The sequence below is a fragment of the Dothidotthia symphoricarpi genome (assembly GCF_010015815.1).
Source record: "Dothidotthia symphoricarpi CBS 119687 unplaced genomic scaffold P153scaffold_31, whole genome shotgun sequence".
NCBI lineage: Eukaryota > Fungi > Ascomycota > Dothideomycetes > Pleosporales > Dothidotthiaceae > Dothidotthia > Dothidotthia symphoricarpi.
Genome location: NW_022985038.1, coordinates 113,285 through 139,551, shown reverse-complemented (window position 1 = coordinate 139,551; position 26,267 = coordinate 113,285). Strand labels below are relative to the sequence as shown.

Genomic DNA, 26,267 nt, shown 5'->3' with positions numbered 1-26,267 from the left:
CTCGATCCTCTTCTCACTACCCATAGCTAAAAATCAATCCGCGCTCAACCCATCCCACTCCATCCCACCCCATTAGCCATTCCACCATTTTTTGTATTGTATAGTCCATTCTTTTTCCTGCCATCCTGGTTCTTCGAACAAACCACACCCTGCTTACGCTAGACATGACAGTCGGTCTCCAGAAAGTGCAAATGAAGCGTGTGGGGAACCCTAGAAGAATACCGTTGACCAACTATCTTCCGCTTAGAACTTGCCCCTCCCCTCACCCTCCTCAAGCGTGTTGTTCAGATCCTTCGGCTCGGGCTCCCTCTCTACAATCACCATGGAGGAGCTAGACTGGTCAAGAGGCCTGCTTCCTGCGTTTTGGGCGCGGTCTTCGACGTCGTTCTTGACGTCCACGGCCTTCTTCTTAGGGCTAGGAATCCGGGACTCTTGTGTCTTCTTCTTTCCCTTCTTGGCTAGCTGGGCCGCTTCGTCTTGGAGTTTCTGCGCCTGCTTCGCAGCCTCCTCTTTGACATTCTGCGAATCCTCTGCCGCCTCTTCCTTGACGTTCTGCGCTTGCTCTCCAGCTTCCTCTTTGACATTCTGGGCCTGCTTTCCGGCCTCCTCCTTGGCCGACTGTGCTTGATCCACAACTTGGTCTTTGATTTCGCCCGCCTTGTTCGCCGCGTTATTTGTTTGGTTCTGGGCTTCCTCTTTCAAGTCTTGCGCCTGTTCGGTAACTTCGTCCTTGATCTCGCCAGCTTTCTTCTCCCCATTCTCCAACTTCTGCTCGACGTTCTCCTTTGCCTCTCCTAGTTTCTCGCTTCCTTGTTCCCACTGTTGCTCAGCCTTTGTCTTGGTTTCTTGTGCCATGTTGGCGAGGTTGTTGAGGGCGTGCTTGGCCTTTTCGCCTGTAGCTTGTGCACCCTGATCAATCTCCTGTAGACGCTGGCTTACCTTCCTGCTGACGTTCTGCACAAAGTCCTGGTTGCCTGGGCTGAGGTCCGACCTCGATTCTTTCAAAGCGCCGTTCGAAGTAGGTTTGCGTCCACGGACACCGTTCTGTGGTTTCTCGACACCAGTAGCAACACCATCAGGAGACTCGTCCAGTGACTCGAGTTCGCGCTCCACACCACGGGCAGCGTCGCGCGTGGCTTTTGAGACGGGATGCTTGGAGGACTTAGTATTGGGCGAAGTGCGGCGGAGGTAAGACTTGACGAAGAAGCGCATGAAGAGGATGGTGAGAGGAGCCAGGTAGATCAAGTTGACGTAGACAGCGAAAGCTTCGCCGGATGTGTCGATGCAAGGAACGTGCTGGTACTCGGTGCGGTACACAGTCTTGTTCCTGTGTTCTCGGTGGAAGAAGTGCTGGATGGGGTGCTCGGGATGGGGTGGTGCCAAATGCCCACGCTGGACAGGCGTTGGCACGCCGGGAGCAGGTATGTTTTCAGCGAGACCCTCGTCACCTGCAGCGCGGTAGATGAGCTTCCTAAGGAAATGTAACGCAGCTACGGTGGCGGTGGGAAGGACTTCGGGGGCGGAAGTAGTGATCGAGGCAACAGTCGAGGTGACGACAGAAGTGACCGGCGCAATCTTCTCAGTAACCTGGTACGCAATTGCGACTGGAACCGTGTACGAGATGAAGAGATGGATAGCAGCGAAGGCAGATCCAACGAGGAACTGCATGATCTGCATCGTGGTGAGAGTTCGCTTGACCGCGTTGGGGACACGGAAGCCAAGAGCTGAGAGCGTATAGTACGTGTACTGCATGTTGTTAGTAGCTGCGTCTGCAGGGGGTTTGGTGAGCACATACCATCATCGCGTGGATGCCAGAGTTGACCAGGACGAACATCCAGATGGGCGGGGACATGAAGCGCATTCCAGCCCACATGGACAGCATGGCGCCGGCGTGGTGGTACTTCTGGAGAGTGGTGCTTCGCTTGCCCTTTGCCAGAATGATAGCCGTGTCCAGCACCTCGTAGAACTTGGAGAGGTAGAACCACCAGCCCCAGAAGGCCAAGCCCTCATTCCACATCCTGCCGACGTCTGTGTAGTCTGGCAAGCCCTCTGCGCCGAGCGTAATGTTGGCGTTCTTGCTTCCCCACTCGTGCGCATCAGGGTGGTAGGTGACGGCGTCGCCAAGTCCTCGCGGACCATGAATCTTGCAGAGCGCGTCGACGGTGCCCACAAACGCGTTGGGCTCGCTGTAGTGAGGGAAGGAGCGCTTCAGGCCTCTGAACATGGCCACGCAGGTGACGGCAGAGTAGAGAGCCAGGAATACATTGTGGGCGATGACGAAGGCGTAGAACGGGCGCGTCTTTGAGATTCTCCACGCCTTGTTGCCATGCTGACGGTTGTACCAGTTCAAGTAGGTGACGACAACAGCGTAAACAGACGCGATGGTCAACGGCACCTTGTACGACAACGCGCCCTGGAAGATGTCGGTGGGAATGGGAAACGGATTCGCAAAGGTCGCCTCGCCGTCGTATGGGGGAGGGATTGGCGCCGGCGCAGAGTCAGGTGGGAACTTGAAGACGGCCCATGAAGGAAACTCTGCAGGGTAGAGAGTCGGGCCTGAGGCAGACATGGCGGCGGTGAGCGTGTCAACAACGAGCGCGACAATGTGCGGGTGTGGGGTGGCTTGCGCGGAGGGAATTGAGGTGGTGAACCTTCGACAGCGATTGTTGAAAGGGTAGGCGCGTTCGCGTTCGCGTCGCAATGGGGTGGGAGCAGGAATCTGGCGCGCTGCGGAAAAGAAGTTCCTGCAGGCCAATGACGACAACGGCTTGCCGTCACGCTACAACCTCTCAACCTATCGCTACACCTTGGACTTGCAGCAGGTTGGATCCTGCGATGTAGCTGCACGCCTTTGGGATTCGAGATGCGTTTGTTGGGCACGCGACGATACCGTTATCGAATTCGCTTGGACCGGCAACGCAGCGCACTCAACGAGAGATATAGCAATCAAGGAGAACAGACACTGCTCCGTCTCCTGCACGTTTTTGGCGCCCAGACGTCGGTGCTGTTGCTAGATGTAGCAGGCAAGCACTTTTGGCAGCCGTTTTGCTGGATGAAGAATTTACGGCGGCCTTCCAGCGAATCGCAGCTATGCCACCAACCGAGGCCCCAGCCCTTCGCTTCTGGAAGGTACCAGTGTCGCAAGGCTAACCATGAATATGCAAGTCTTTTTGTACCTTTTCTACATTCCAGTGATGGAGGACGGGTGAACGGGAGCAACAGCTCCAGCAACTATGTACGTTTGCAGAATACGTGGGCAAGGGTTCTACTCGACGATTTTGTTGACACCTTGGCACTGCATCTCAACACCATGTCAACCGAACCAATTAATCCTACTCACACACCAATATCTGAACTTGAAGCAGCGCCATAAATCGGTATTGAATGGGTATCAGCGAGAACTCTATCCAAATACTTGAAACTACGTAAACTTTGGTTTGCTGCTGAGAGGAATAGGCGGTGGCTCCCCTGAACTCCCACTCAGCTCTTTCTTCTTCGCCGGCGGCGGTGGTGGTGGAGGTTTCTTGCCCACACCTGGTGCTGGTGACGTGCTGGATGAACCAAGGTTGTTCACCCTATCCGCTATGCCATACTTCTGGTTCAGCCCGTTTGCTGCCCGCCAGCCAGACGCAGCCTGCTCCCCATGCCTCTGTTGGAAATTATTGGCAGTTGACGCTGCTCCCTTGAGGTCCGACACCGATACTTTGGAAGGGTCGTTGCGGAGACTGCTGGCGGTTCGAAGAGCTGCTTGTTTATCTGCCCACGAGGTGCCTGTGCTGGGAGCCTGCGGTTCGGCGGATTGAGTCGACATTCGAGCAAATCTGCCTTGCAATTCGCTCAATTGTGATCCTTGCCCTTTTGACGCAGGTGGCGGTGGAGGTGCAATCGAAGAGTGGCTATTCTGGCGAGGCGGTACAGGAGGCGAGGGATTGTGACGAGCTGGAACAGGAGGAGACGCAGTGCGGCCGATGCCAAAACCAGGTACAGAAATCCCAGCCTGTCCCAACCGTCCCATAGCGCCTTGATTCAGCATTCCTTGTAAGGGCGTTCCTTCTTGTGTCGCCTCGTTGTATGTGGGTGGAGGAGCCGGAGCATATTCGTCGGGGTTAGAATTTTGTCTCGGAGGTAGTCTCGGTGGTAGGCTGGGCTTTGGTCTTGCAGACGAAGTCGGAGGAGTAGGGGCAGCAGAGTTTGGTCGAAAAGCCGGTGGCTTGGGCAGATGCGCTGTATTCAAGCCTGTTGTGTCTGCCCTGTATGGGACTGGGGGTGCCTTACTGGCTTCCTCCTCCCTTTCCTGCAAGTGGTGTCCGGTGGATCTAGGCGGTGGTGCAGGTACTGGGCGCGAGCTTACGGATCCGACTGAATCCACACCGTAGTTTCCTCGTCTTGGCGGAGGAGCAAATGAGGATGGGTCTTTCAATGACGAGAGCGGCGTGGTCTGATGTTCGCGAGAGGTATCTGAGCTGCTTTTCCCCCTACTCAATAGTCCTTTCTAACATATCAGGTTAGCAAACAACCAAAGCATCGCGAGACAAAGACCTTACCACCTGCCCAAACTTCGAGTCACTCTGCCCGCCTGAGCTGCCACTACCCCCACCAAGCTTTGGCCGATGCAAATCCTTTGTTAAATTCTTGAATCGGTCAGTCATATTAGCGTCGGCGTCGAGAGTTGAGCACCGTGGAAGAGGTAGGAAAGACACGCCGCGATAGCGTGCTGCGTGCTGCGGCCCTATGAGCTAAGCCAAGGAAGGATTGAGCAATGGTCGTGCTGAGCTGGCCGCTGGAAGAACACGACCCTCGAATTTGAGTGCGACATACTCTCTCGATTAGCTAGATATGCTTCTGCTGAGTTCGGGGATTTCAGGAATTACTCAAGATATACACGACTTGTTCACGACGATGTCGTACTACAGAAGCCATGTGTAAGCAGTTGCTTATCTGCGTCATGTTCTTCAAGAGAAAACTCAGAGCAACAGTGCTCCCTTGTATTGTCTGTGAAAACATTCAATGTAGCTTCCTCCATCCTTGTAAAATGAACGAGCATTCTTCAGCTTCAGGAAGACGGAGAGGCGGCCTTCGTACTTCCGAAGCCACCGTGTTTCAGGTATGGATGTGGGGCATGTCCGTTGGCTGATCGCCCTCCGAATCCGTGCCACCCTGCACCTCGCAAGCAGGCGGTTGCAGTAAACTTATCAGAGGTCCACTAACACAAGTTGTCAGCCTTGCAGCCGCTCAACACATTCACTTTCGGATTCCAGCAATCTGTCAACAACAAAGAAACGGATATCGAAGACACAGCCTCGTGTTGGCGACGCAGAAACACATTCCTTCTGAAGTTGGACTTGTTAAGTTCCATACCAAGCATCTTGGATCGACAGCTAGAGTCATCCCTAAAAATACACCATCCCGAGAAGGTGGGGTTGTTCGTCTTGTGTTTCCCGCCGTGCAGGCAGAGTCTGTACCATCTTACACTTACTACCAGCCCCCAACCAACCATAGTGGTCATCGCCAGCCGAAGCCCGCATGTAGACGCACTTGCCTGACAACATGCGGCAGAAGTTGCCTATCGTATCACGTCTGCGCCTCCTTCAGCTGCAGCCATAGCAAAGGGTAGCCCTCCGCACTTCTGTCCTGGCGGTTCCTGTGCCTCTACTTTGGGGCTGCAATGTTCTGCCCGTCGTCGTCTTCTTGACTATGTGTTGCAAGTGAAGGAATTTCATCGTGTCGGTTTGGTCTTCACGTCATCAATCTCTGGAATCCATATCCAGACAGTTTGTTTTGGTCCGCTATCCGGCCCCGCATCTTCTTACAAGTGGTCAAGAGTCCAAGAATCAGCAATCCGCTCCAACTTCTATTTCGGTCAGAGGTGGATGTCGGGCACACCTGGGAACAAAGAACTCTATCAGGAATATTGACAGTCATCCAACCCGCATTGAGATCTGACACGACCCATCCTCATCTCCACAGTAAGAGTAAGGATCTCTCGTAAGCACAGGTCTGCCTGATTCGCATCAACATCCGATGGCACCTCAGCGAGGTAATCATCACAGAGAAGACAATGATCACGACCCACCCTACATCACAGACGAGGCGGAAGAGCTCTATGGTCCTTCAACAATGACCATCTCAACTTCGATGGGTAGACCCACTGGAACTCACTTCAATCCCCCAGCTGGGGTCATCAGCCAAAACTACTACTCCCAAACAAGAAAGCCCGAGCCGTGGCCGACTACTTCTGAATACACTTCGATCAGCGACTATCCGCCGTGGACATCGGAGCCCACTTCCAGACCCTGGACCACGAGAGCAAAACCAACATCCTACTTCGAATGGGATAGCCAACCGTTTTCCTCAACACAGGTTTCGATTGCTTCCAACAACGCCTCGCCGTCTTGCACCACTGCCCCCGATGGTGGTTTCGGGGGTCAACGTCCTGGATTGAACGAAGCACGGGAGCATTCCAACCGTGGAGCGGTTTACGCCGCTGCTGTTGTCGTTCCTATTGTGATCCTCGCAGCTATTGGAGGCATCACATTTTTATGCCTGCGCAGGCGTAGACGGCAGAGTCAAGGGATCGTCGTCGCGCAAACAAAAGTTGAGGAGATGAAGATGCAAAGTAGACACGAGGCCCATCTTTATATGGCACCCCAGTGTCCATTGCCACAATATAGCGCGTCGCCAATTGGCATATCGTCGACTGCCCCAATTTGCCCTCAGCCAGTCATACTTTCCGGCTTGAACGGTGCGTATTTTACCGGCATCGATACATCCGACATGGTCTCGGTGACTTCTGGTAACAACGTGCGGACCGACCCTTTCGCAGACAACAACAGCCTCACAGATGCCCCTCCACCGTACCGCCCACGTAGTCTTGCTACATTGAGCATCGCTCTCTCGTCCCGTCAAAGCAGCTTTCGATCTACGGCACCTCCGCCTGCGTCTTCGCAGACACACCTTATCGAGCATTCGCCATTTGAAGACCCTGAAGATGAAGACGATGTCGTTTCTGAGCTAGAGGGGCCCTCACACGGAAGGAGTATGGATGCGATGTCGGCTGTGTCAGATCTTTCGTATCAGGAAGACCCTGTCGTAGGAAGATCATCTCTTCAATAAGGGATGTTTTGTAGCTTTACGAGAATATCTTGTGTTGTGTTTCCCGTACGTATTGGGTTGGGCCAATCCTGCTCTCCTATCTTCCTTCTTCTGAACATCTTAGTGGCGTAAGACGGTACTAAAAGCAACGGATCCATGGTCGTAATGAAAATGTGACGTATGCTCATGACGGCATTGTTTACCGTTCCACATGTGAGGTGCATTTATATTACCGTTACTTCGCAAAGGATGCAAGTAACTTTGACATCACATCAGGAGTTGATGTTCAACGTCCGTGCAAAATAACGTTGGATAAGGAGACACATCATCCGGCGACGCTAGGACAAAAAACCTACCGAATGTCAGACGCCGCAAGTCATGATAGCGGTCTTGGGACCGTTTCATATGGTTCCCCGTTGCTGGCACGACCAAATCATGGTGTATTTGTTTGTATCGTAGTAGGGGAGATATTCGGAGTTGACCACCATCGTGACATGATATCGACGTCAACATCTCGATTTAGCGATCGCACGATTCCTCGTCGAGTTAGGGGCCGTCAGCCATTGATGCTTGGATGGATGCGGAAAGTGCCATCGTGACGGCTGTTGCTCCGGTGGAAGCTCGTCTAAATTTCCGGTGCATGGGGTTTTGGGCCTTGACCATGCATATTGAAAGTGTTGGCTGAGCTGTGACAATTTGACGACGCTCATTTGCTGCCCTAAAAAGCAGCGCTCAGGAGTTGCAGTGGTTTACATGGTCTGCCGAGGGGTTTCACGCACGAATTACGTTCTAGAGTCGGCGTTCGCCCGCGGGGAGAACCTTGGTCTTGGCTCGGTTCGTCTAAGGCGACCTCAGGTGCCAATTCGATGCTTTCCCATCAACTCTCTTCAGCCATGCCTGTGCCGTCGACGAGCTAGGGCACGTTTTTATGTTCCTGGCCTAGCTCTTATTGTCCGCTTGGATCGCTTGGATCGCTCGGGGCAAGCCTCGCCTGCTCCGTGAATAGCTTCGTAGCCCTCCATGTCTCCCTACCACGTCGTCCTGAGCAATCTCTCGCCGCATTCCTGCAAACATGTCCTCAGCCTAAAGCGGATCTACGCTTGACTCGCTACCTCCTGCCAGATCCTAGGGCTGTAGAGACGCATTCCACGAGGTTGCTGGTGTTGCTCGGGACTACAATCGATAGCCATTCTCATTATTCAATCTTTACCGAACTTCCTCCACTCCTTGTGCAGCTTTCACCGGCCCCACAGTCCTTTTGGAAAAGAAAAACCTCGCCGTCAGTGCTGACTACGAGTCTTGACCCCTCGGCCTGTAGACGTCTTCTGCTCTGTCCTGCTCTGTCCTGCTCTGCTCCAGTACGCAGCCCTAACGCCCCTCGACGTATCGCCGTACCTGCATTTGCGAAGAAGTGTAACGGCACTAGCATATCGCTCGCTAGTCAGGCGTCATACAAGGCTTGGTGCTACAACCTCGTCACCTCGTCACTTTCTCCTAATTGCGTTCGCTTCTCACCGCCCGACAATCAGAAATCTCCGTTGAAGCCCGCCGTCTTCCACCTCTATCGCCCCTCGACCTTCTGCGAACCGTCTCGCCGCTTTCCGCCTCACGTCTCTCGATACATGATCTGAAGGACAGGAATAAATTGTCAGTCAAGTCATTATGACTTTCGATCAGGCTTTATACGGGTAGGTCTACAAATCATATTTCTCCTGGGTCGAGTTTTGGAAATAGCATACAGTAACTCCTGGGTGCGATGGAGGTTCACGATGGACCCACAGAACTCTCAATGGCTTTTCTGCCTGCTGGTGTGGCGGGATCTGCTATTTACAAGATTTCGTTGAGGTCTGGACTAGGCAGAGGCAGCAGGCAGCACCGTGAGGGTATCTGATTCGCCGATCTCAAGGGGCACCCCTCAAAAGTGCATAACGCCATGATCATGCTGCCCGAACGGACTTGATCTCATTTCTTACTTAAAGAACTCCGTCAACACTATTTGAATCTTTATTTTGCTTTTACCAAATGTTTGAGGGCTAACATGGACCATTGTGATAGATCGACGGATTGGCTTCCAAGTCCTTCCTCTACGCCCACTACTTTTCGAGAATCGAAGACGCCGCGCACCGAAACTATTCCCCATTCACACTTCCTCGATGCTTGGGCAACACCTCGCATGCATGGGCAGCACACTCCAGTGCAAACGCCGTCATTCACATTATCAACCCACTCCGATCGGCCGTTGAGTTCATACAACCAGAAAAGGCTCACGCCTGAGGACCGAGAATTCTTCGTGAACCATTTTGCTCCTAGTGCTCTCAACCTGCCGCCTGTTGAACCGCAGCGAAGGCTGTCATCCTCGTCAAATGCAAACTCGCTGAGAAGGACGGGTGCCGATCTAGCAAGCAACCAAGCGTCTCAACCCCATCCAGTCAGAATGGACTTCTCGCAAATACATACGCCGCCGCCAACAAGGGATGCCACGTTTGGAGGGGGACATCAAAACACAAGCGGTGACTGCAGTACCCCAGGCACTGTGATACGGAGAACAAATAAACCAATGCCAGCATTGGAAGGATTGTTCAGTCAAACGCCATATGGTTTGGGAAATGTGCATTTCGCCCCAGACCTGCTTCAGTTCACTGGCAATGGATCACTATCGGCACAGCATATGCCACGCTCCAGTTCATTCTGGGAGCAACAACACCATAGTACGCAGATGGACGTAGATATACCGTTTGGCGTGGATCCTTTCGGTCCTACGCCGTATAAGACTGAAGCAAATGTGAATTGGCAAAAGTTTCACACGCCTGCTCTTGCCCATACAAGCTCTCAAGCTTTGCATTATCCTTCTGGTGTGTCGACATCTGGCCCGGCCTCATCGTTTGCAACAACTAGTGCAGGAGACGACAGAAGCTCGAGAATCAACTCTTACATGTCCACATCTGCAAGCGTCGACCCTAGTATGCTCTTTAGCTTCTCTGACCCTAACATGACTACATCGTTTGGTAGCATGCCGCAACCGACAATGAGTGCAGTAGAGAACAGACAGCCATACGAGACTCAGATGCAGGATTCCATGCGAGAGAAGCAGCTGGTGAAGAAGACAAGGAGCCAGCACTCACGAACAAGCACGACTTCGTCATCGGGCTCGAACGAGACATCTCAACCCAGACTACGACGCAATGGTATTGACACTAGCTTGAGTATGAAAAGGTCATCTTCGATGGACTCACGGTTGTCGGGCTCAGTTACCAGCCATAACATCCCACGTCGCTTATCGCCACTGAAACGTGACGGTAGCGGATCGCTAAAAGCTATTGCTGAGTTGCGGAGGCCGCGGACGCGGCTGGTGGTTGATGAAACTGGTCGTGCTCGCACGGAGACTGTGCACATGGAGGAAGAGTCTGCAGATACCCCGAAAGTCACGCAGAAGACTTACCAGCAAGACTTGAGACACCAGTACCCCGGACTCTGGGATGGGGATGAGACGGAGTCTGAGGATGATGAGCCTGCGCCGGTGATTAGCCGTCAAGCGTCATTCAACATGCCTCAGCCAGAGCATCGTTCTTCAAAATATGCAAGGGTAGACAGTGTTGGCATGGAAAGGTCCAACTCGTACCAGATGTCACGGCCCTCTTCAAGACTCTCTTCAGGAACTTCTGACAGGGCTTCTTTTCAGAATGCCCGTCATGTAAGAAGGTCTTTGGTCAACACTTCTCGGAGCCTTAGCATGGTAAATCTTCCAGCCTCGGTCAACAACTCCAGGGACCGTCTGGATCAGCAAATTCCCGATGCGCCTGGTGATGCTTTGGGAGCACTGAAGAAGGTGGTTGCCGGTCGGCAGCAACAAATGAGTACGTTGCTCTGGACTTGCACACCACTACCCTATTGACCAGTTGCAGAACGCGCATCTCTCAACTCGTTGAGGGCACACAATCAACGCTGGGCTCAAGCCACGACCGATCGCGCGAACGGCCATTACGATCCATACTCCAACTCGTTCAACGGTTCGCCCAATACAGATGAGCTGAACACGCCATCGACCGACCGAGGTAGCATCTCCAACGAAAACACACGCTGCATCTGCAACGGCATGGACGATGGTCAGCCGATGGTACAATGCGAGTCGTGCAACAAGTGGCTTCACATGGGCTGCCTCAGATTGAACTCAAGCAATCTACCACCAGTCTACGTGTGCGTCTTTTGCACGGGACACACACCTGTCGCGAGGGGTGGCCGGGTTAGAGGACCCATGTCATTCGACTCTCCGCTCACGCATAAAATGATGTTCCGACGATAAATCTTTTCCACGAATGACCTTCGCCAGCCCTTACACCCAGCCTCCAATGAGCCTCAACACATCGTCTCAAGCCGAGACCCATATCACTCGACCATCTACCCAGATATCTTTCCTTTGGCGTGTCACAACATTTCAGCATCTCCGGAGCTCAGTACAGCAACTTTCGACCCTATCTGCCGCATCTCGCTCTCCATCTCAATGGCCCACGAAACCCAAAAACACAGCACAACAAAATTTCGGTTCCCTTTACACCAGTACATACAACATATTCCCACCAGCTCTATGACCGTATCTCACAAACTGCAATAACGTCTCCATATACCCTGAAATTCCACGACATGTCTTTCCAGTGCCAGTCGTTGCTGGTCCAAGGCCCGCATCTGGAGCCTAATACTATTCCAAATTTCCTAGTTTCCCGTACGTTCAGTGGAGGATAGAGTAATTACCGAGGAAGCTCACGTCACATTTCCTTTTTTTTTCCTGTACATTCGCTCACGCCCTGTTTACGACTTGAATGACTATTTCATGCTATGTGGAGTTTGATGGGGGGTTAAGGTATAAATGTGTGTGTGTTTTGGTTACATATAAAGTGCGAGATAATCTGTATATAACGTCTGTTGATCTATCTGTTTAATCTGAACACTGTTCTCCGATCTTGGCCTTGCTGTCTGTTCTTTTCTCTCACAAAAAATAGAGATTGTCAAAAATATATCCAATTGACATAGAAGAACGACGCGACGAAAGCGAAAAGAAGCGACCCCTGCAGGGCTCGAACCTACAACCTTTGGCGACTTTCAGATGAACCGAAAACCAACGCGCTACCATTGCGCCAAAGGGCCAAACTAATTCTTATCGAATCTTGATGGAATGTCGCTAAATTTTATCGTCTATATCACTTCTTTTAAATGCTTTTCGCTGTGCGGTAGTGATTTGAGATCCACTCACCTTGAATATAAATGCTCCAAGTTACCTCCACTCGACAATCCATTTGTTTTAATCCAAGTTTGAACCTGCTTCTCTTCCAATCATTGATGGTGCAAAATAATAGACGTCTTTGTTCAGAGGGTGTTAACGCCCCGTTAGTTGAATCAACCCAACTCACTCTATTTCCACAAACGAATTCGTAAAAAAATGGGTTTGGTTCAAGAGTTCTAATGCCGGTTTAGTCTGTAACAGGCCGATGTCAGTGCGGATCGTGTTACTGTTGCCGAGTTTCGTGTAGAAATACAATTCGTGTGTCAAGCGGAACTATGATGTCGAAGTAGTTTCCCGAAGTTTGAGTGGATCTGTAGTAACGAGGGCTTAGATGTACTCCACATGCTTTCCATGCGTGTGTTGCGTCATGGGTTGTTGCGGTTGCAAGGATGATCAATTCTGTATTGTTAAGAGGGGGATCCTTGGATTGGAAGGTTTGTTGTGATTGAGAGAGTTCGCGTGATAGGTAGGTTGACAGGCTAGATGCAGTGAAAGAGAAATCATATAGGGTCAGTGCGATAGAACAATACTGAGTCAAAGACATCACTGATTGGTATATTGGAATGGAGATGATATTCAAAAAAATTGCATTGCAATCATTATTCAGAGACTATAAAATCAAGCATACCTAAACGCCTCAAGCTAATCACTAACCTTTACCTGATCCTCCTTCCATGAGCCTCTATAGGCTCCTGTCTCTACTCGATATCCACCTTCTTGATTTCCACAAATCCAGTCTCTCCCAGCTTTGGCACCTCAACCCTCAGGATGCCATCCTCCAGTTTAGCCGTGATACCCTCTACATCGACCTGGGCTGGGATGGCCCTCGTACCCAGCCTGACCTTCCTCTCGAATGGCCCGACCTTCCTCTCATTCATGGCGAGCGTCTTCAAGAGCTCCTCGTCGCCAGGACGGTAGATGACACCGGCAATGGCCAGTTCGGACTTCTCAGCGTCCCAGTTCACACCCACGTCTTCCTTCTTCGCGCCGGGGAGCGAGACGTGGATCACGTATGAGGACTCGGTGTCGAAGACGTCTGCCTCGGGGGAGAAGTCGGTGTCGGCGGAGTCGGATGTGGCGGGTGCGGGTGCGGAAGACGAGTTGGGGTTGACGAATTGGTCCCAGAATTGAGCGACGAGCGCAGAGGGGTCGAAGCCGCCACCGAAGCCACCACCGAATGGTCCGCCATGACGGCCCCAAGGACCGCGGGGTCCTCGACCACCGTGACGAGGGGGCCCGTGGTGAGGAGGGCCATGACGAGATCCAGGACCGTGGTGAGGACCAGGACCGTGGTGAGGACCAGGACCGTGGTGGGGTCCAGGGCCGTGATGAGGTCCAGGGCCGTGATGAGGTCCAGGGCCATGATGAGGGGGTCCATGGTGCGGTCCACCACCGTGAGGGGGAGGTCCACGGGGAGGTCCATGACGGGACCCTGGGCCGTGGTGAGACCCAGGACCACAGCGAGGTCCACGTCCATGAGGTGGGCCATGGTGAGGTCCGAAGCCTCCTCGTCCACCAGGTCCATGGCGACCTCGACGACCACCGCAGTGGCCGTGGCGTCCACCACCACGGGTGCACTCCTCGTTGTCAGAGCCTGATTCACCAGAGGGGCCTTCGCCGCTGTTGTCGTTGTCGTTTTCGTTATCTTCGTCGTTTTGCTCGCCGTCCCTTTCGCCTGCATGCTCATCATGCTCGTCGTGCTCGTGCGGAGGAGGGCCAGGAGGAGGAGGGCCTCGGTGGGGCATTCCCCTGCCTCCAAAGAACTGACCCCATCCCCAGGGTCCAAAGGGTGGTGGTGGAGGATGGTGACCTTCGTCGTGTTCGTGTTCGTGGTGGTTCTCACCGTCGTAGTTCTGGGAGAAGAACGGATTGTTGGAGCCCTGCTGCTCCATGTTGGCGATGAAGTCCCAGAAGGGAGCCGATTGATTCATGTAGGTGACTCGAGAAGGCATGTTGATGATTGTGATGAAGAGAAGATGATGATGATGATGAAAGAGAATATCTTCGTTCTACCTTTTCGGGAACTTATACACTTTCAAGGCTCCAGGCATCAAAACCACGTGCAAGTGTACGCGTACGGCCATATCGTTTGCCACATGCCGTCGCTGTCGCAGAGCCAATAACAATCCATGTCTGGAAATTCTACGAAGCCAGCGGAAGCTACTCGAACAGTCATGGGAGATAGGCTTCTCTGCCGCGTATCACAGAGCGCGCCTGGCCAGGGAATGCGTAGGCATGGAGGGGGTTGCGCGTCCAGTGTGGTACGAAAAGGGTATAGCGGTTAGTAAAGTCGGAGTTTTAGCTCCCCGATGTGGCGGAAGTGTGGCGTGGCCGTGGCAAAAGCGTCGTCATTGGTAGCATCGACCTGTCTGGAGTTGAGAAACCCGTCTAGACTTGCTGTCTGGGATGTATTACTTTGAAGACATGACATAGAAAATAGGTGACAGATCAGAGACAAACAGAGATTATAGGCCTTCAGACCGAGAGTCTCTTGACTGGGGACAAAAGATGATGATGGAACAAACAGGAAAAGACACTAACTCCCAAGAATGCTGCTTGAACCGTTCCTCAAAGATTTGACTTTGTAGTTCGTAGTAGCCGAGCCGAGACAGAAGGATCAAGCTAGTCTCCCGAGCGTGGGATTGAAGGTTCGTGACGAGGCGGTCGCTCAGAGGCAGGTGCAATGCGGGGGAGGGGCAGCTGTCAATGACGCAACACCCAAATAATTTGCTCCCCCTACCACGACGTGTGACATTTCGACCCATCCAATCTCGCAACCCCATCCATAACCAACCAAATTTACACATTCACCACAGACCCAATTGAACCATCATGTCTGGCAGCATCCCCACCTCAACCTCCGTCAGCGAGTCAGCCGTCATCGAGGCCTCGTTCAGCGACGTCTGGCACCTGATCAAGCTCCAGGACTTCAGCAAGTTCTGGTCCAAGCTCGAGAAGAGCGAGTGGGTCAAGGGTGCGTCCGAGGAGACAGACATTGTCAAGTGGACATTCAAGGATGGCGCCGTCCTTGAGGTGAAGCAGGAGGAGCACTCGGTTCGTCTTGGCCTGTTGACTGCCTCACATAAAAATATCTAACACTCCTGTGCGCAGAGCATCGACTACTATATCACCTACAGCGTCATCTCGTCGAAGCCTGAATTGAGCTATTCCTCAGTCGTCTCCACGATCCGCGTATACCCTATCACGTCGGGCAAGCACGAGGGACAGACCTACATCACCTGGTCCGGCAACTTCTCGAGCGATGCCGATGCGAGTATGTGTAGCACTCAATATTTGGCGGACATACACTGACAATCATAGGCGTTATTCAAGACGCCAAGTTCAAGCGCCGTGAGGCTCTTGCCGACTTGGCACAGGCCGCCTCCAAGAAATAGGCTTCAAAAGGCATACATATGGATACTGTGACGGCCATGGACTTCACGTCTTAGGGTGACTACCTCCCCATGCCTCTTGGCTTCTGGGTGTCCAAATGAAGCTGCACGTCCATGTGGGAAGGCATGGAATGGAATGTAACTATACAACCACGACTGTATTATATCACGGCCAATCTGCTTGAAAATGACTTGGGATGATTTCCTGTATGACCGCTATATGTTCTTATTGTGACGTTGTCGTGGTTGGTCTATTTCTTGACACACTCAGCAGAGTACTGTGTAAGTATTGAACATGTGTGAGGATCCATACCTTCCTATGTATAAGAAAAGTACAGAAGAGGGTATTGAAATATCTAACCCTCACGACAAGATAAGGCTGCCCGTATTACTCACTCACTTATTTCTCATGTTCGGATTCGCAAAGCACAACGTCAGTCAATACGGGCTTTTGGATTTCGCACACTCGATTTCAGGTGAAGCGCGACTTTCAGAATAATTCCAAAGCACAGCAAAAGAAGGGCGAAGGTCTCTTAGACATGAATTGTATAGGATGAATTGATGTTGGTAAGACTGCATACATGCCCACTCAATCCACAACCACCAAGTAAAAAACAATCATCTTATCCACTACAAACATGACCACAATCCAGAACCACAAAGTCAGAACAACAAGCCAGACAAAAACATCATACCACCACAAATCTCTATCTCCATCTTCTCTCTCGCTCTCTTCCCTGTCTCTCATTCCCTCTCATCTTCCCAGCTCCATACAAAGAGCAAAAAATTCCATCTCCCCCTGAAAAAAGAAACAAGCAAACCATAAGGGGGTATCTGACTTTTTGTGGATGCCGCTCATAACCCCGAAAAACGCCTCTCTTTCTTTCTTTCTTTCCCATGACCCCATCCATAATCAATGACCGAGCCCATACCCGTTTCCGTATCCATATTCCATATCCATGCAAGCATAAATGCGCTCAAAACAACAAGAACAACAAGAAGAGGAAGAAAACGCTAATCACACTACACTACACTTCAAAGACACTGCGTAGAACTACACTGCGTGAGACTACACACCACTCCACCCCATATCACCCCCTCCCGCACCCGCACCACCCTGCTGACCCTGCCCCGGCATCCTCTGGGCCTGCAGCTGCGCCTGGCGCAGCATCATCATCTGCTGCATCTGCTGCTGATTCATCTGGGGGTTATTGATACCCTGCAAGCCCTGCATACCGCCCATATTAAGGCCCTGCATCTGATTCATATTCATGCCCTGCATATTCCCCATGTTCATGCCCTGGACGTTATTCATCATGCCCTGGGGCATCTGGCCGCCTTGCAGCATGGCCTGTTGGCGCATGGCGTTCATCTGCTGTTGGCGGGCCTGCTGGGCGCGCTGTTGCTGCAGCATTTGCTGGTATTGCTGCATCTGCATGGGGTTTTGGACGTTGTTGGCTGCGGCGTTCATTTGCCCTTGCATGGCGGGGTTCATGTGCATTTGGGATTGCGACATTTGCTGCTGGGCTTGCTGTTCCTTGGCTTTAATGGCGAGCTCGAGCTGTTGCATTTGTTGTAGGTGCATCTGGGGCACGTTCCCGCCGAAGGTCTGCACGAGCTGCGTCCGACGTTGCTGATACTGCTGTCGGAGCTGTGTGACACTCATGTTAGCCACGTTTAGACCCTGCTGGTTGGGCATGCCGTTTTGCGGCACACCTTGAGGAGACATGCTGGCCATGGGCTGCTGTTGTTGCTGTTGTTGTTGCTGCTGCTGCTGCGCTTGTTGTTGCTGCTGCTGTTGTTGCTGCTGTACTTGTTGTTGGCGTTGCGCTGCTTGCTGCTGCTGTTGCGCTTGAAGACGTTGGTAGTACTGCCCGGCCATGTATCGCTGATAGGTGGCCGGATCCTGGTTTGGTGGTATTCCTTGGGTTTGAATGTGCTGTGCCGCCTTCTGCATTGCCATTTGTTGCAGGGCTTGGGTGTTGCCTGGGGACATGCCTTGCTGCTGCATTTGCTGTTGCACACGCAATCGGTGCATCTGTTGCTGCTGCTGGAGTTGTTGTGCTTGCTCGGGAGTCATGTTTTGTCCAGGCTGAGGTGTCTGCATCATGAGGGGCGTAGCTCCCTGCACTGCTATGGACGGGCTGGTTCCATTCAGACGAGGCGTAGGCGTCATGTTACGGTTTGGCATGGCGGCATTCATCACAGGCGTACCCTGGGTGATCTGTGGTGTACCAGTTCGGCTCATAGACTGCATCTGCTGCTGGCTTGCTGTGCGGGCCATTGGATGATGCGAGATGGAGGATAGAGGTCGCGCAGGGCTGTTCATAGCTTGGTTCGAGGCGGTGGGGATCATCGGAGTACCACCAATGGGATGTGGAGCTTGCCCACCAACATGTGGAGAGGCAGCCGCAGCAGTCAGAGGCGTCTGATGTCGAACAACAGGGGAGAACTGGGACTGGTTCGCGGATTGTGATGTCTGCGACATTTGCTGGACTGCAGCTGTATGCGCCATCTGCTGCGCTTGGGTAGCGGCTCGGAGAGCTTCGTTCTGTTGGAGCTGGTTCTGCTGGAGTTGTTGCTGCTGCTGTTGTTGCTGACGCAAAAGTTGCTGCTGCCTCTCCTGGATTTCGGCCTGCTGCCGGCTAGTCTCCTGCTCTCGTCTCTTCTGAACTTCGGCTTCGATCTGCGCCTGCTTCTTGTTCTGGGCAATGCGCGCGTCTTCCTCCTTTTTCCGTCGATCTGCCTCTTCGTGACTGGCCCTGATCGACGCAATAGTCTTGAACCTGGAGAAGGTCTGCGAGTTGGCGGCTGCGCGTGCTGCGCCCTCGTCCCCGCCAGTCGCCGTGGTCACCATGTTGGCCTGCTGTTCATCACCCGCCAGCATGAAGCGTTGTAGGTTTGCAGCATCAGCCTCGTCAGCGGCCAGTTCGGCCGTCGTCCTCTTACGCGTCTTGCGCACGGGTGGTGGGTTCTGGTTGTTGGGGTGCGTGAAGGCTTCGATGAGCGCCAGGGACTCCCCAAAGTTCTTGGTGGGCTCCAGATAGAGCTTTGGGCAGGTTGCGTTGTAGACCTCGGCCTCGAACTCGTGCAAGTTGCTGTCGTCGATGACCATCTTCTGGCGCTTAGCCGAGGGAAACGTGGGCGTGGGCGGGACTGCCGTCAGGGGGGTCTGTGGCAGCCTCCCAGCAGCCTGCATACGCTTCAGGGTGGCAGCATCGGGGACGGGCGTGGTGGCCAGTTGCTGCATGTCTGCTATGTGCGACTGCGGGGTGGGGAAGAGCACGACGGTGACGATTTTGGCCTGGGCAGGCTGCTTCTGCGCGGCCTGGCCCAGGGCTGCCATGTTCTCCTTGTCCTCCTTGAGGTCGGCATCCTTGGCGTGCGTGTCGGACTGGCCGGGCGTCGCGCCGGGCTTGGTCGAGGGATAGGGCACGTGGGGCGAGGGCGTGATGAAGCTGTTGTAGTTGTGGATGGAGAAGGCATTGGCGCCCAAGCCGTCGTTCGCGCTGGTGGCATCGTCCTTGGGCTTGACGGCGCCGCCACGGTAGTCGTGCATCTCGACGATCAGACAGTTATCGTACCAGGGGATGCCGACGGCGTCAAAGTCCTCAATCATGTTGTGCGGCACGCGGCGGGCGCGGATGGCGTCGAGCAGCTCGCGCATGGGCGAGGCGTACGAGAGCGTCTCCTGCGAGTCGTTGAGGCGGAAGTGCTTGGGGTGCAGGTACACGCGCAGCGACGGCGGCTTGCCCCTGTGCTTGGCCAGGACATGTTGCTGGTTGTTGACTGCGTGCCGTGTTAGCTGCTGCTACTGCGAGGTCGCACTCTCGGGCTGCCTACCGTAGCGCTTGACGTCCTGCTTCGCGCTGTCGTCGCTCATCGTCGTCGCCCGTGTTGCAGAGCGCGCGACGCCTGGACGCTGAGACTCGCGACGCGCACGCAGAGCCTGCGTCGGCCGCGCTGTTGCAACGGCGCCTGACATGGTGGTGAGGCTGATTAGCTATTGGTGGGGCCGTTGTGGGACGCGACGTGGTCTGGGGTGTCGCCTGGGGAATCCGTGTGTCGCCAATGGTTCCACGGAGGATGAGAGTCGCAAGTCGAAAGTGGTCCAGGGCCGGCGCAGACTGCGCACCAATGCCCGAGTAGACTTCAGGCGACGGGGTGGAGAGCGGGATCTACTCGAAAGACCGCTGTGTCCGCTGTATGTGTTGCTATTGGACGTGTTGCGGACGGGGGTGGGATGATCGCGTTGCTGCTACTTGCATGCTCAGGATTCATGTCCGACCGTTGCCTGGCGAGACTTGGCAGTTGCATCACCATCACGTGCCCTCGCTTAGCTAACATTCTTCGCGTCACAAGCAAGCTCATACACTTAAACATCGAATACTACATAAGGTAGGCTAGGCAAATACACGTCATGTGCAGAGTGTGCAGGTTTTGTTTGAATCTCCTATGTAATTGTCAAACTGTTGCATGATCTTGCTGGACCTTGGATGCAGGCTCTCGACCAATCGAAATATCAGGAACCAGGGTGCAGCGAAACTATGCAACAGCTTAACAACTACAACTAAGTTTAGTGTAGAAATCTTGTGCCTAAATTTTAAGCTGTACATGCTATGCGTGCACTTTAACAAATTGCAATTGCGTAGTTTTGCGGCTTGTAGGAGCTATAAAGAATGTAACTTACTTCCCGCTTTTGTAGTTGACCGAGAGGCAGGTACCTCTAATAACCGAGAGACTGCTAACCGCCAATCATGAGTGAGAATAACATAATACAAAATCACAAAACCATTACGTGAAGATAAGTGTGAATGTTGTGAGGGTTTTTCGACGGGATATAGGGGATGGTGTGGAGATGGGACGATAGTAATTTTCTCCATAGAGAGATGACTGGAGGTTGATAATTGCCCAATATAAGATTCCATAGCTGAAGTAGACGAATAGTAAGGCTCTCAGGTACGGTTTTGCCCTGCGTCGATAATCCCTGATAGGTTGTACATGAAAAATTATTTATTGCAATAGGGACTCGGAAGAATAAACAGAACTAGGACATCCGAGCCTTAGTGAAAGATATTAGTACACTGAATATGAGTTTGACAACATTGAGGATGTGTACGCCGGAATAAGTCGTGATGAAGATGTAAAAGTAGTCGTAATGCAGAATATGTCAACGAACTTTCAAGAGAAAGAATGAGTATAAAGTGTGTATTGAACATTAATTATTTTCCACTATCGCTAGAACGGCATACCGGCTCTCATAAGCTGAACAAAAAATGCATCAAAATGTTAGAAACGACAGGATATCACCCCAACCAGATCTTCACCACCTTCTCCTCAGGCCAGAATCACCATCAGCCAACTTGTCCTGCGAATGCGAGTCCGCCCACACCTTCCAGTTTCTACACCCCTGATTCATAGGTGCTAGACTGCCAATCGAGCTCTGAATCTCGTCCACGCGCTCCAAGAACTGCACACCGAGACCGGCGGAGACGTGGAATGGGATGTGGCAGTGCATCAACCAGGCGCCTGGGTTATCCGACTCGAATGCGAGGACGAGGTAGCCTTGGGATGGTAGCGTGGCGGTGTCGCGGCGGGGAGGGTTGTCGGTCTTTAGGCGTGAGATGTCACCTGACCAGACGGCGTTTGCCTGGGCGTCTAGAACATAGAAGTCATGGCCGTGGAGATGGATTGGGTGGGGAAGACCTGGAGGACCGACACCGATGTTGGATCCTTGTTGAATGACCCAGTATTGCCACTGTAATACTGTTAGTTTTATGCTAGATTTCCGATATGGGAAGGGAAAACGTACCTTGTCCTTCTCGCCGACAGTCAGCACATGACTGCGGTTACCGTATGTCATGTTTCCTTGCATCACCGACTGGAGCGTAGGGTGAGCGTAGTCAATGAGCATTGGCGTTCCGTTGATGAGCCATTGAACCATGTTGCCTGATCCGGCGGTGCTGGTGAATTGGAGCGTCAGCTCTTCCGGCGCATTTTGAGGAACCGTTGTCTTGACATAGGGCACAACTTCAGTTTCGTCGTAGCAACCCGTGGGCAATGCTGTCTCCGCGGTGGAATTAGGGTTGACCATTGGTGCGCCATCGTATCGGAAGATGCTCTGAATGTTTCCTGTGTTTGCCTGGGGACCATCACAGTCTCCTCCGGTGCCGAATCGCATCCAGTAGTTTCCAACCTCCGCCTTCGCGTCAATGATGACGTCGTAACGTTGGCCGACTGCTATAACGATGGAACTTGTCTTGTAAGGCACGATTGGGATGAAATCAGCCGCGATGACCGTGAAATCATGTCCATCTAGTGCGACGTGGACGAAATTGTTGATTCCCGAGTTGATCAGACGAAGACGATGAGTCTTTCCGGGAGTCAGAGTAGTAACGGCGTACTTTCCTCCAAATGTCGATGTCATTGAACCATTGATCAAGAAATTGTCTGCGGTGGTAGGGCCCTTTGCAAACAGAGATGCAGCGTTGATCGTGAAGATTGGTGCATGGAACCAATCAGTGAATGGCAGGGCACCAAGATCAATGTCATAATTCGCTGTCGCGGGTCCGTTGATGATGAGCGGTCCAACGAGTCCATCGCCCCATTGAACGGAGTGATGCGAGTGGTACCATGAGGTGCCGTACTGCGTAGCCTTGAAGCGATACACCTTCGAATCGCCCGGTGCAATAGGACATTCTGTGATTCCGTTTACTCCATCCATCTCATTTGACCCGAGTTGGCGCATGCCGTGCCAATGGATACTTGTTCCATTCACTTCGAGTGAGTTGGTCACTGTAATTTCAAGATCATCGCCCCAGTCAGCGACGATAGGCTAAAGAAAGGTTAGTTTGTCGTTGTTGAAATACTATTGTCATACTGACTGGACCTGGATATTGCCCGTTGAAGACTAGCATAGGCTTCGCAAAGCCATCCGGAGACATAGTGATATTCGAGACATCGAGATGATACTGTGTGAAGCAATTAACATCTTGTTCCTACACAAAACTGCTGACATAACATACCCTGACAGTCTTTCCAGTGTTAGGCCACGTTATATCCATATCGGTGTCAATATTATGGGTGCCATCCCAGCAATCTCTCGATGTCGGTCCATGAGTAGTATTTTGAGCCCTCCTGTATGGTGGTAATGATAATGCGGTGGCGGAAGGGAGAAGCAAGGCCACAAGGCCGACCAGCGTAGCGATTGAATGCATGTTGATTATGCAGATATAAAATGAATGAAGCAGTAGTTTTGATCAACAGAACCCTTCAGACCCCAGGAGTGAATGCCAGCTGCGAGTAAGGAGATGAGACAACCTGAAAATTGGCAGAGACGGTAGTACAGGTTATATAGATTCCTGAAAGCCTCGTTCTTCATTGCCATCTAGGCACTGATGGAAATGAACTAGGACCAGGCGCTCCACGATAGTGGAGCTGACAAGACTAGTTCGGTCTCTGCCGCATGTTTGGGAATTTCCTAGGATCGTCATCGGTACAAAGTGCGGCAAGCAAGTGGCGTAGTGGCCGAGTATCGTATAGGGCAAATCTTGGTTCTGCGTGGAAGCTGTCTATATTGCTAGACTCATTGACAAGGATGGCACCCATTGGCTTGTTCTCCCCTGGCTCGTGTAACGGCGTTATATTCGGCTAAGCGTACCAAGCCTTGCATGCAGTAGTGGTGTGAGCAGGGGGAGATGTAAGATTCTGAAGGCAAAACCAGATGCTCAGCAGGAGAATGCGACAGTTCTCGATTGGTTCGGCAGGGTTGGTTGCCGCTGTAAGCTATTGACGGGCATTCATCGTGCATCAATGCATAACCATGATGCAGATCATGAGAAAATTCACCGGAATAGGCGCTCCACAGATGTGGGAGCAAGGGCCGCCTCGAAGGGCTTTGATCAATGTGTTGTTGTCGGTCAAACCAAGATCAACCCAACTGGGACGTCCGTTCGCTTATTTCCACAGTCTAGGCTAGACGTAGCCTTAGTGCTGATCCAATCCCCATGTTCCGCTGTGGCGTTCTCGGACGTCCGATGGGGAGCCGACTAGTGCCGGTTCCCAACACCGCTCAAACAACACCTCGACCTGTCAAATTTCGGATGACAATAAGGTTGTGTATCGAAGACATGTACAACTCTATTGTTTACAGGGATGTTGTGCCGTGCTGATAATGTCCCAGGACGAGGCTTCGCTAAGCACATGTTGGCCAGGAAGGTCCATGGAGCATCCAGCTGAACTTCGTGGCAATCCGCGGACACGTTGGAACGGCCAGATGAAGTAACCATAATATGATGCACAAACGAACACCGATTTTACCTATGAGGACCTTTGCAGACTGCAATCCGTGGTATCAAGTGCCAATGCTCACATTATCAACAGTCCTAGACGACTGATAGTGATACAAAGCCTTGGCTGTTGGCACAGCTGTAGTCGGATAGTAATTTGGAGTAAAAGACGTTGAGCGGCAGAGCATGACACCGAGACCGCCACACTATCGATCTGAAGTGGCGAGACCATGTGTATTACATCAAGCGGTAAGAGAAGCGCCACACCTACATCTCCATACGATCTGTTGAAGATGGATAACAACGCATGCGGCTCGACCGAGGCTGTCAGTTACTCAAAGTAGGAAGTCTCTGACGTATGGGTCGCGATGGGAATAGTCGATCGTGGTAATCTCTCAATACAGACTAGATTCGCGTTAAGGTATTTGTCGGAGACGAGAAGCTGACCTGGAAGGCTACCATGGTGGCAATACCGAAGCAGTCGTAGCGTTCGAAGGTATTCCCTTCCCCACCGACACTGACGGATTGAGGGTATTGAACAGTTCATCAGAAGAGCGACGAGAGGGGTGAATCAAGCAAAGAGGAGGCGTATGGCCGATTATATCTATCCTGGAAGAATCGGGATGGCTGGGGAAATTCCCGAATGTTCAGTCGAGAACAAATGGGTAAGCCTGCCTTCCTTGACAAGCATTAGAGACACAATACAGCCTTGTTCAGGATGCCACCAGCCACGACATGACAGAAACGAAATGTCTCGTACCGCCATCCGAAGCGAGACTGCAGCAAACTTCCATGCTTTTGAAAACGTGCCATTAAGTAGTTTCCGCAGCTGTGTGACATTATCCCGTTATTGTCACACGTAGCACACTGAGCTTTTATGCGAACACTCCAGACAGGGCGCGGCTGTTGCACCGTCAGAAAAGCCATTGCGAGATTAAGGCACCCGGCCCAGGTTCATCATCTACTTACACAGCCGATGTTGACAAGGGCCGTGGCCTCCAAACGCTTCGCTTCGTCAGTCTTCAATCGTTAGAGTGAAAGAACTATACAACAGCTTCCCTGCTCCAGGCGTTGGTCCAGCCCCATACAAGACGACGTTTTCCCCTTGTACGCCAGAATTGCTTCACCTGTTTGCATCTCGGAGATTAAGACCGAATAGCGTCGTAATTGGTTTTTGTCGTAGTATGTGGATGCGTTGCCAGACGAACGGCGAACGAGGCGTCTCGCTAGCCACATGTACTGTGATCCCCCCTTCCCCAAAGTATAAGTTCTTCCCCACTTTACGTACTAATCTCCAGTGCGTCGGGATTGCCGATCAGGAGAGTTCCGACCAATCTGTGAGCATCCCTGGAAGGTACCTGCAAATGACAGATGTCATATACTTCTAGTGGGGGATCATAATAGTCTATATCAGCCACCAATAACCATGTGTAGAAAAAGCGATGGAATACAAACTTCCAACTTTGTTTTACATAACGCAAGATATCCGTTCCCGCGTACTACTAGCCAGCGACTCCAGCATAACAATGGCTTTACTTGTCGCTTCAAACTACCACTTACCTACGGGACAGCACTTTGCCATGATGGGATACACAGATGACGACTCCCGTTGCCATTGTTGAAAGAAGTAGAACATGAACATAAGAGCATACAATGGCCTGCAGTTCTCTTTACAGGATCAGCACGCTTTATCAACTTCAAGACGTGGTTACTCATCCGCTGGTTCCCCATGTACATATTCATGTTGATAGCCGGGACGTTCAGGATTGCATGCTCAAGTCCAATTCATTCCGAACCCAAAATCTCGCTTTCAAGCGACAGCATCGAGCTTCAGGTACTTGACAGCAGGGGCCGTAGGAGTAGTGAATCTGACAGAAGTTCTGTATCTAGCAGAACAGTAAGACACTCATTTCACGTATAGTTTGTTGTAACCCGAATCTACTGACACTTCTCCAGAGCTTTAGTTATCAATTGTACTCTGATCACACCAACCCATGGAGCTGTTGTCGGCCTTCTGGAGCAAGCTGTTGCAGAATCGCTGCATAGTACCTTCTACACGACTTTTGCCTGGCGCCAAACAGCAATGGATTTTCTAGGACGTATTTCAAGTTCATGATTCTCAGATTTACCTTGACACGAGGAAAACTTTTACGGCCGCTCATGACTTTTCGCGATACGATCCTGACGATCAATATCATGACACGTTTACTATCTCTCATA

General features: G+C 52.2%; 8 protein-coding genes and 1 non-coding gene across 9 annotated transcripts; 3 read left to right on the top strand and 6 right to left on the bottom strand.

Annotated features, from left to right (window-relative positions):
* Nucleotides 1-243: 243 nt before the first annotated feature.
* P153DRAFT_352140 (uncharacterized protein) lies at nucleotides 244-3,031 on the bottom strand (the record flags this gene model as incomplete). The annotated part of the gene is made up of 4 exons (XM_033666371.1): nucleotides 1,796-3,031; nucleotides 724-1,746; nucleotides 400-585; nucleotides 244-336 (listed from the first exon to the last, which is right to left on the bottom strand). Exons 1-4 carry the CDS (start codon nucleotides 2,567-2,569, stop codon nucleotides 244-246), a joined length of 2,076 nt encoding a protein of 691 aa, XP_033517862.1. The 5' UTR covers nucleotides 2,570-3,031.
* A 133-nt stretch (nucleotides 3,032-3,164) lies between these two features.
* On the bottom strand, nucleotides 3,165-5,049 carry P153DRAFT_427004 (uncharacterized protein). The gene is made up of 2 exons (XM_033672639.1): nucleotides 4,545-5,049; nucleotides 3,165-4,492 (listed from the first exon to the last, which is right to left on the bottom strand). The coding sequence occupies exons 1-2, from the start codon at nucleotides 4,647-4,649 to the stop codon at nucleotides 3,422-3,424; spliced, it is 1,176 nt and encodes a 391-aa protein (XP_033517861.1). The 5' UTR covers nucleotides 4,650-5,049; the 3' UTR covers nucleotides 3,165-3,421.
* Nucleotides 5,050-6,021: 972 nt separating this feature from the next.
* P153DRAFT_362027 (uncharacterized protein) lies at nucleotides 6,022-7,113 on the top strand (the record flags this gene model as incomplete). Its single annotated transcript, XM_033667054.1, has 1 exon — nucleotides 6,022-7,113. The coding sequence occupies one exon, from the start codon at nucleotides 6,022-6,024 to the stop codon at nucleotides 7,111-7,113; it is 1,092 nt and encodes a 363-aa protein (XP_033517860.1).
* Nucleotides 7,114-9,526: 2,413 nt separating this feature from the next.
* Nucleotides 9,527-11,392, top strand: P153DRAFT_303853 (uncharacterized protein; the record flags this gene model as incomplete). Its single annotated transcript, XM_033664545.1, has 2 exons — nucleotides 9,527-10,946; nucleotides 10,995-11,392. 2 exons carry the CDS (start codon nucleotides 9,527-9,529, stop codon nucleotides 11,390-11,392), a joined length of 1,818 nt encoding a protein of 605 aa, XP_033517859.1.
* Nucleotides 11,393-12,146: 754 nt separating this feature from the next.
* Nucleotides 12,147-12,231, bottom strand: P153DRAFT_t124. Its single transcript has one exon. It is a non-coding gene; the product is annotated as a tRNA-Arg (tRNA).
* Nucleotides 12,232-12,942: 711 nt separating this feature from the next.
* P153DRAFT_371662 (uncharacterized protein) lies at nucleotides 12,943-14,514 on the bottom strand. Its single transcript, XM_033669310.1, has one exon. The coding sequence runs from the start codon at nucleotides 14,317-14,319 to the stop codon at nucleotides 13,066-13,068; it is 1,254 nt and encodes a 417-aa protein (XP_033517858.1). The 5' UTR covers nucleotides 14,320-14,514; the 3' UTR covers nucleotides 12,943-13,065.
* A 337-nt stretch (nucleotides 14,515-14,851) lies between these two features.
* Nucleotides 14,852-16,189, top strand: P153DRAFT_371661 (Bet v1-like protein). The gene is made up of 3 exons (XM_033669309.1): nucleotides 14,852-15,421; nucleotides 15,479-15,641; nucleotides 15,689-16,189. The coding sequence occupies exons 1-3, from the start codon at nucleotides 15,200-15,202 to the stop codon at nucleotides 15,760-15,762; spliced, it is 459 nt and encodes a 152-aa protein (XP_033517857.1). The 5' UTR covers nucleotides 14,852-15,199; the 3' UTR covers nucleotides 15,763-16,189.
* A 506-nt stretch (nucleotides 16,190-16,695) lies between these two features.
* On the bottom strand, nucleotides 16,696-19,827 carry P153DRAFT_163270 (uncharacterized protein). The gene is made up of 2 exons (XM_033662276.1): nucleotides 19,603-19,827; nucleotides 16,696-19,548 (listed from the first exon to the last, which is right to left on the bottom strand). Exons 1-2 carry the CDS (start codon nucleotides 19,742-19,744, stop codon nucleotides 16,829-16,831), a joined length of 2,862 nt encoding a protein of 953 aa, XP_033517856.1. The 5' UTR covers nucleotides 19,745-19,827; the 3' UTR covers nucleotides 16,696-16,828.
* Nucleotides 19,828-21,082: 1,255 nt separating this feature from the next.
* On the bottom strand, nucleotides 21,083-22,976 carry P153DRAFT_303877 (multicopper oxidase; the record flags this gene model as incomplete). The annotated part of the gene is made up of 4 exons (XM_033664549.1): nucleotides 21,083-21,517; nucleotides 21,572-22,594; nucleotides 22,644-22,730; nucleotides 22,785-22,976. 4 exons carry the CDS (start codon nucleotides 22,974-22,976, stop codon nucleotides 21,083-21,085), a joined length of 1,737 nt encoding a protein of 578 aa, XP_033517855.1.
* Nucleotides 22,977-26,267: the final 3,291 nt, after the last annotated feature.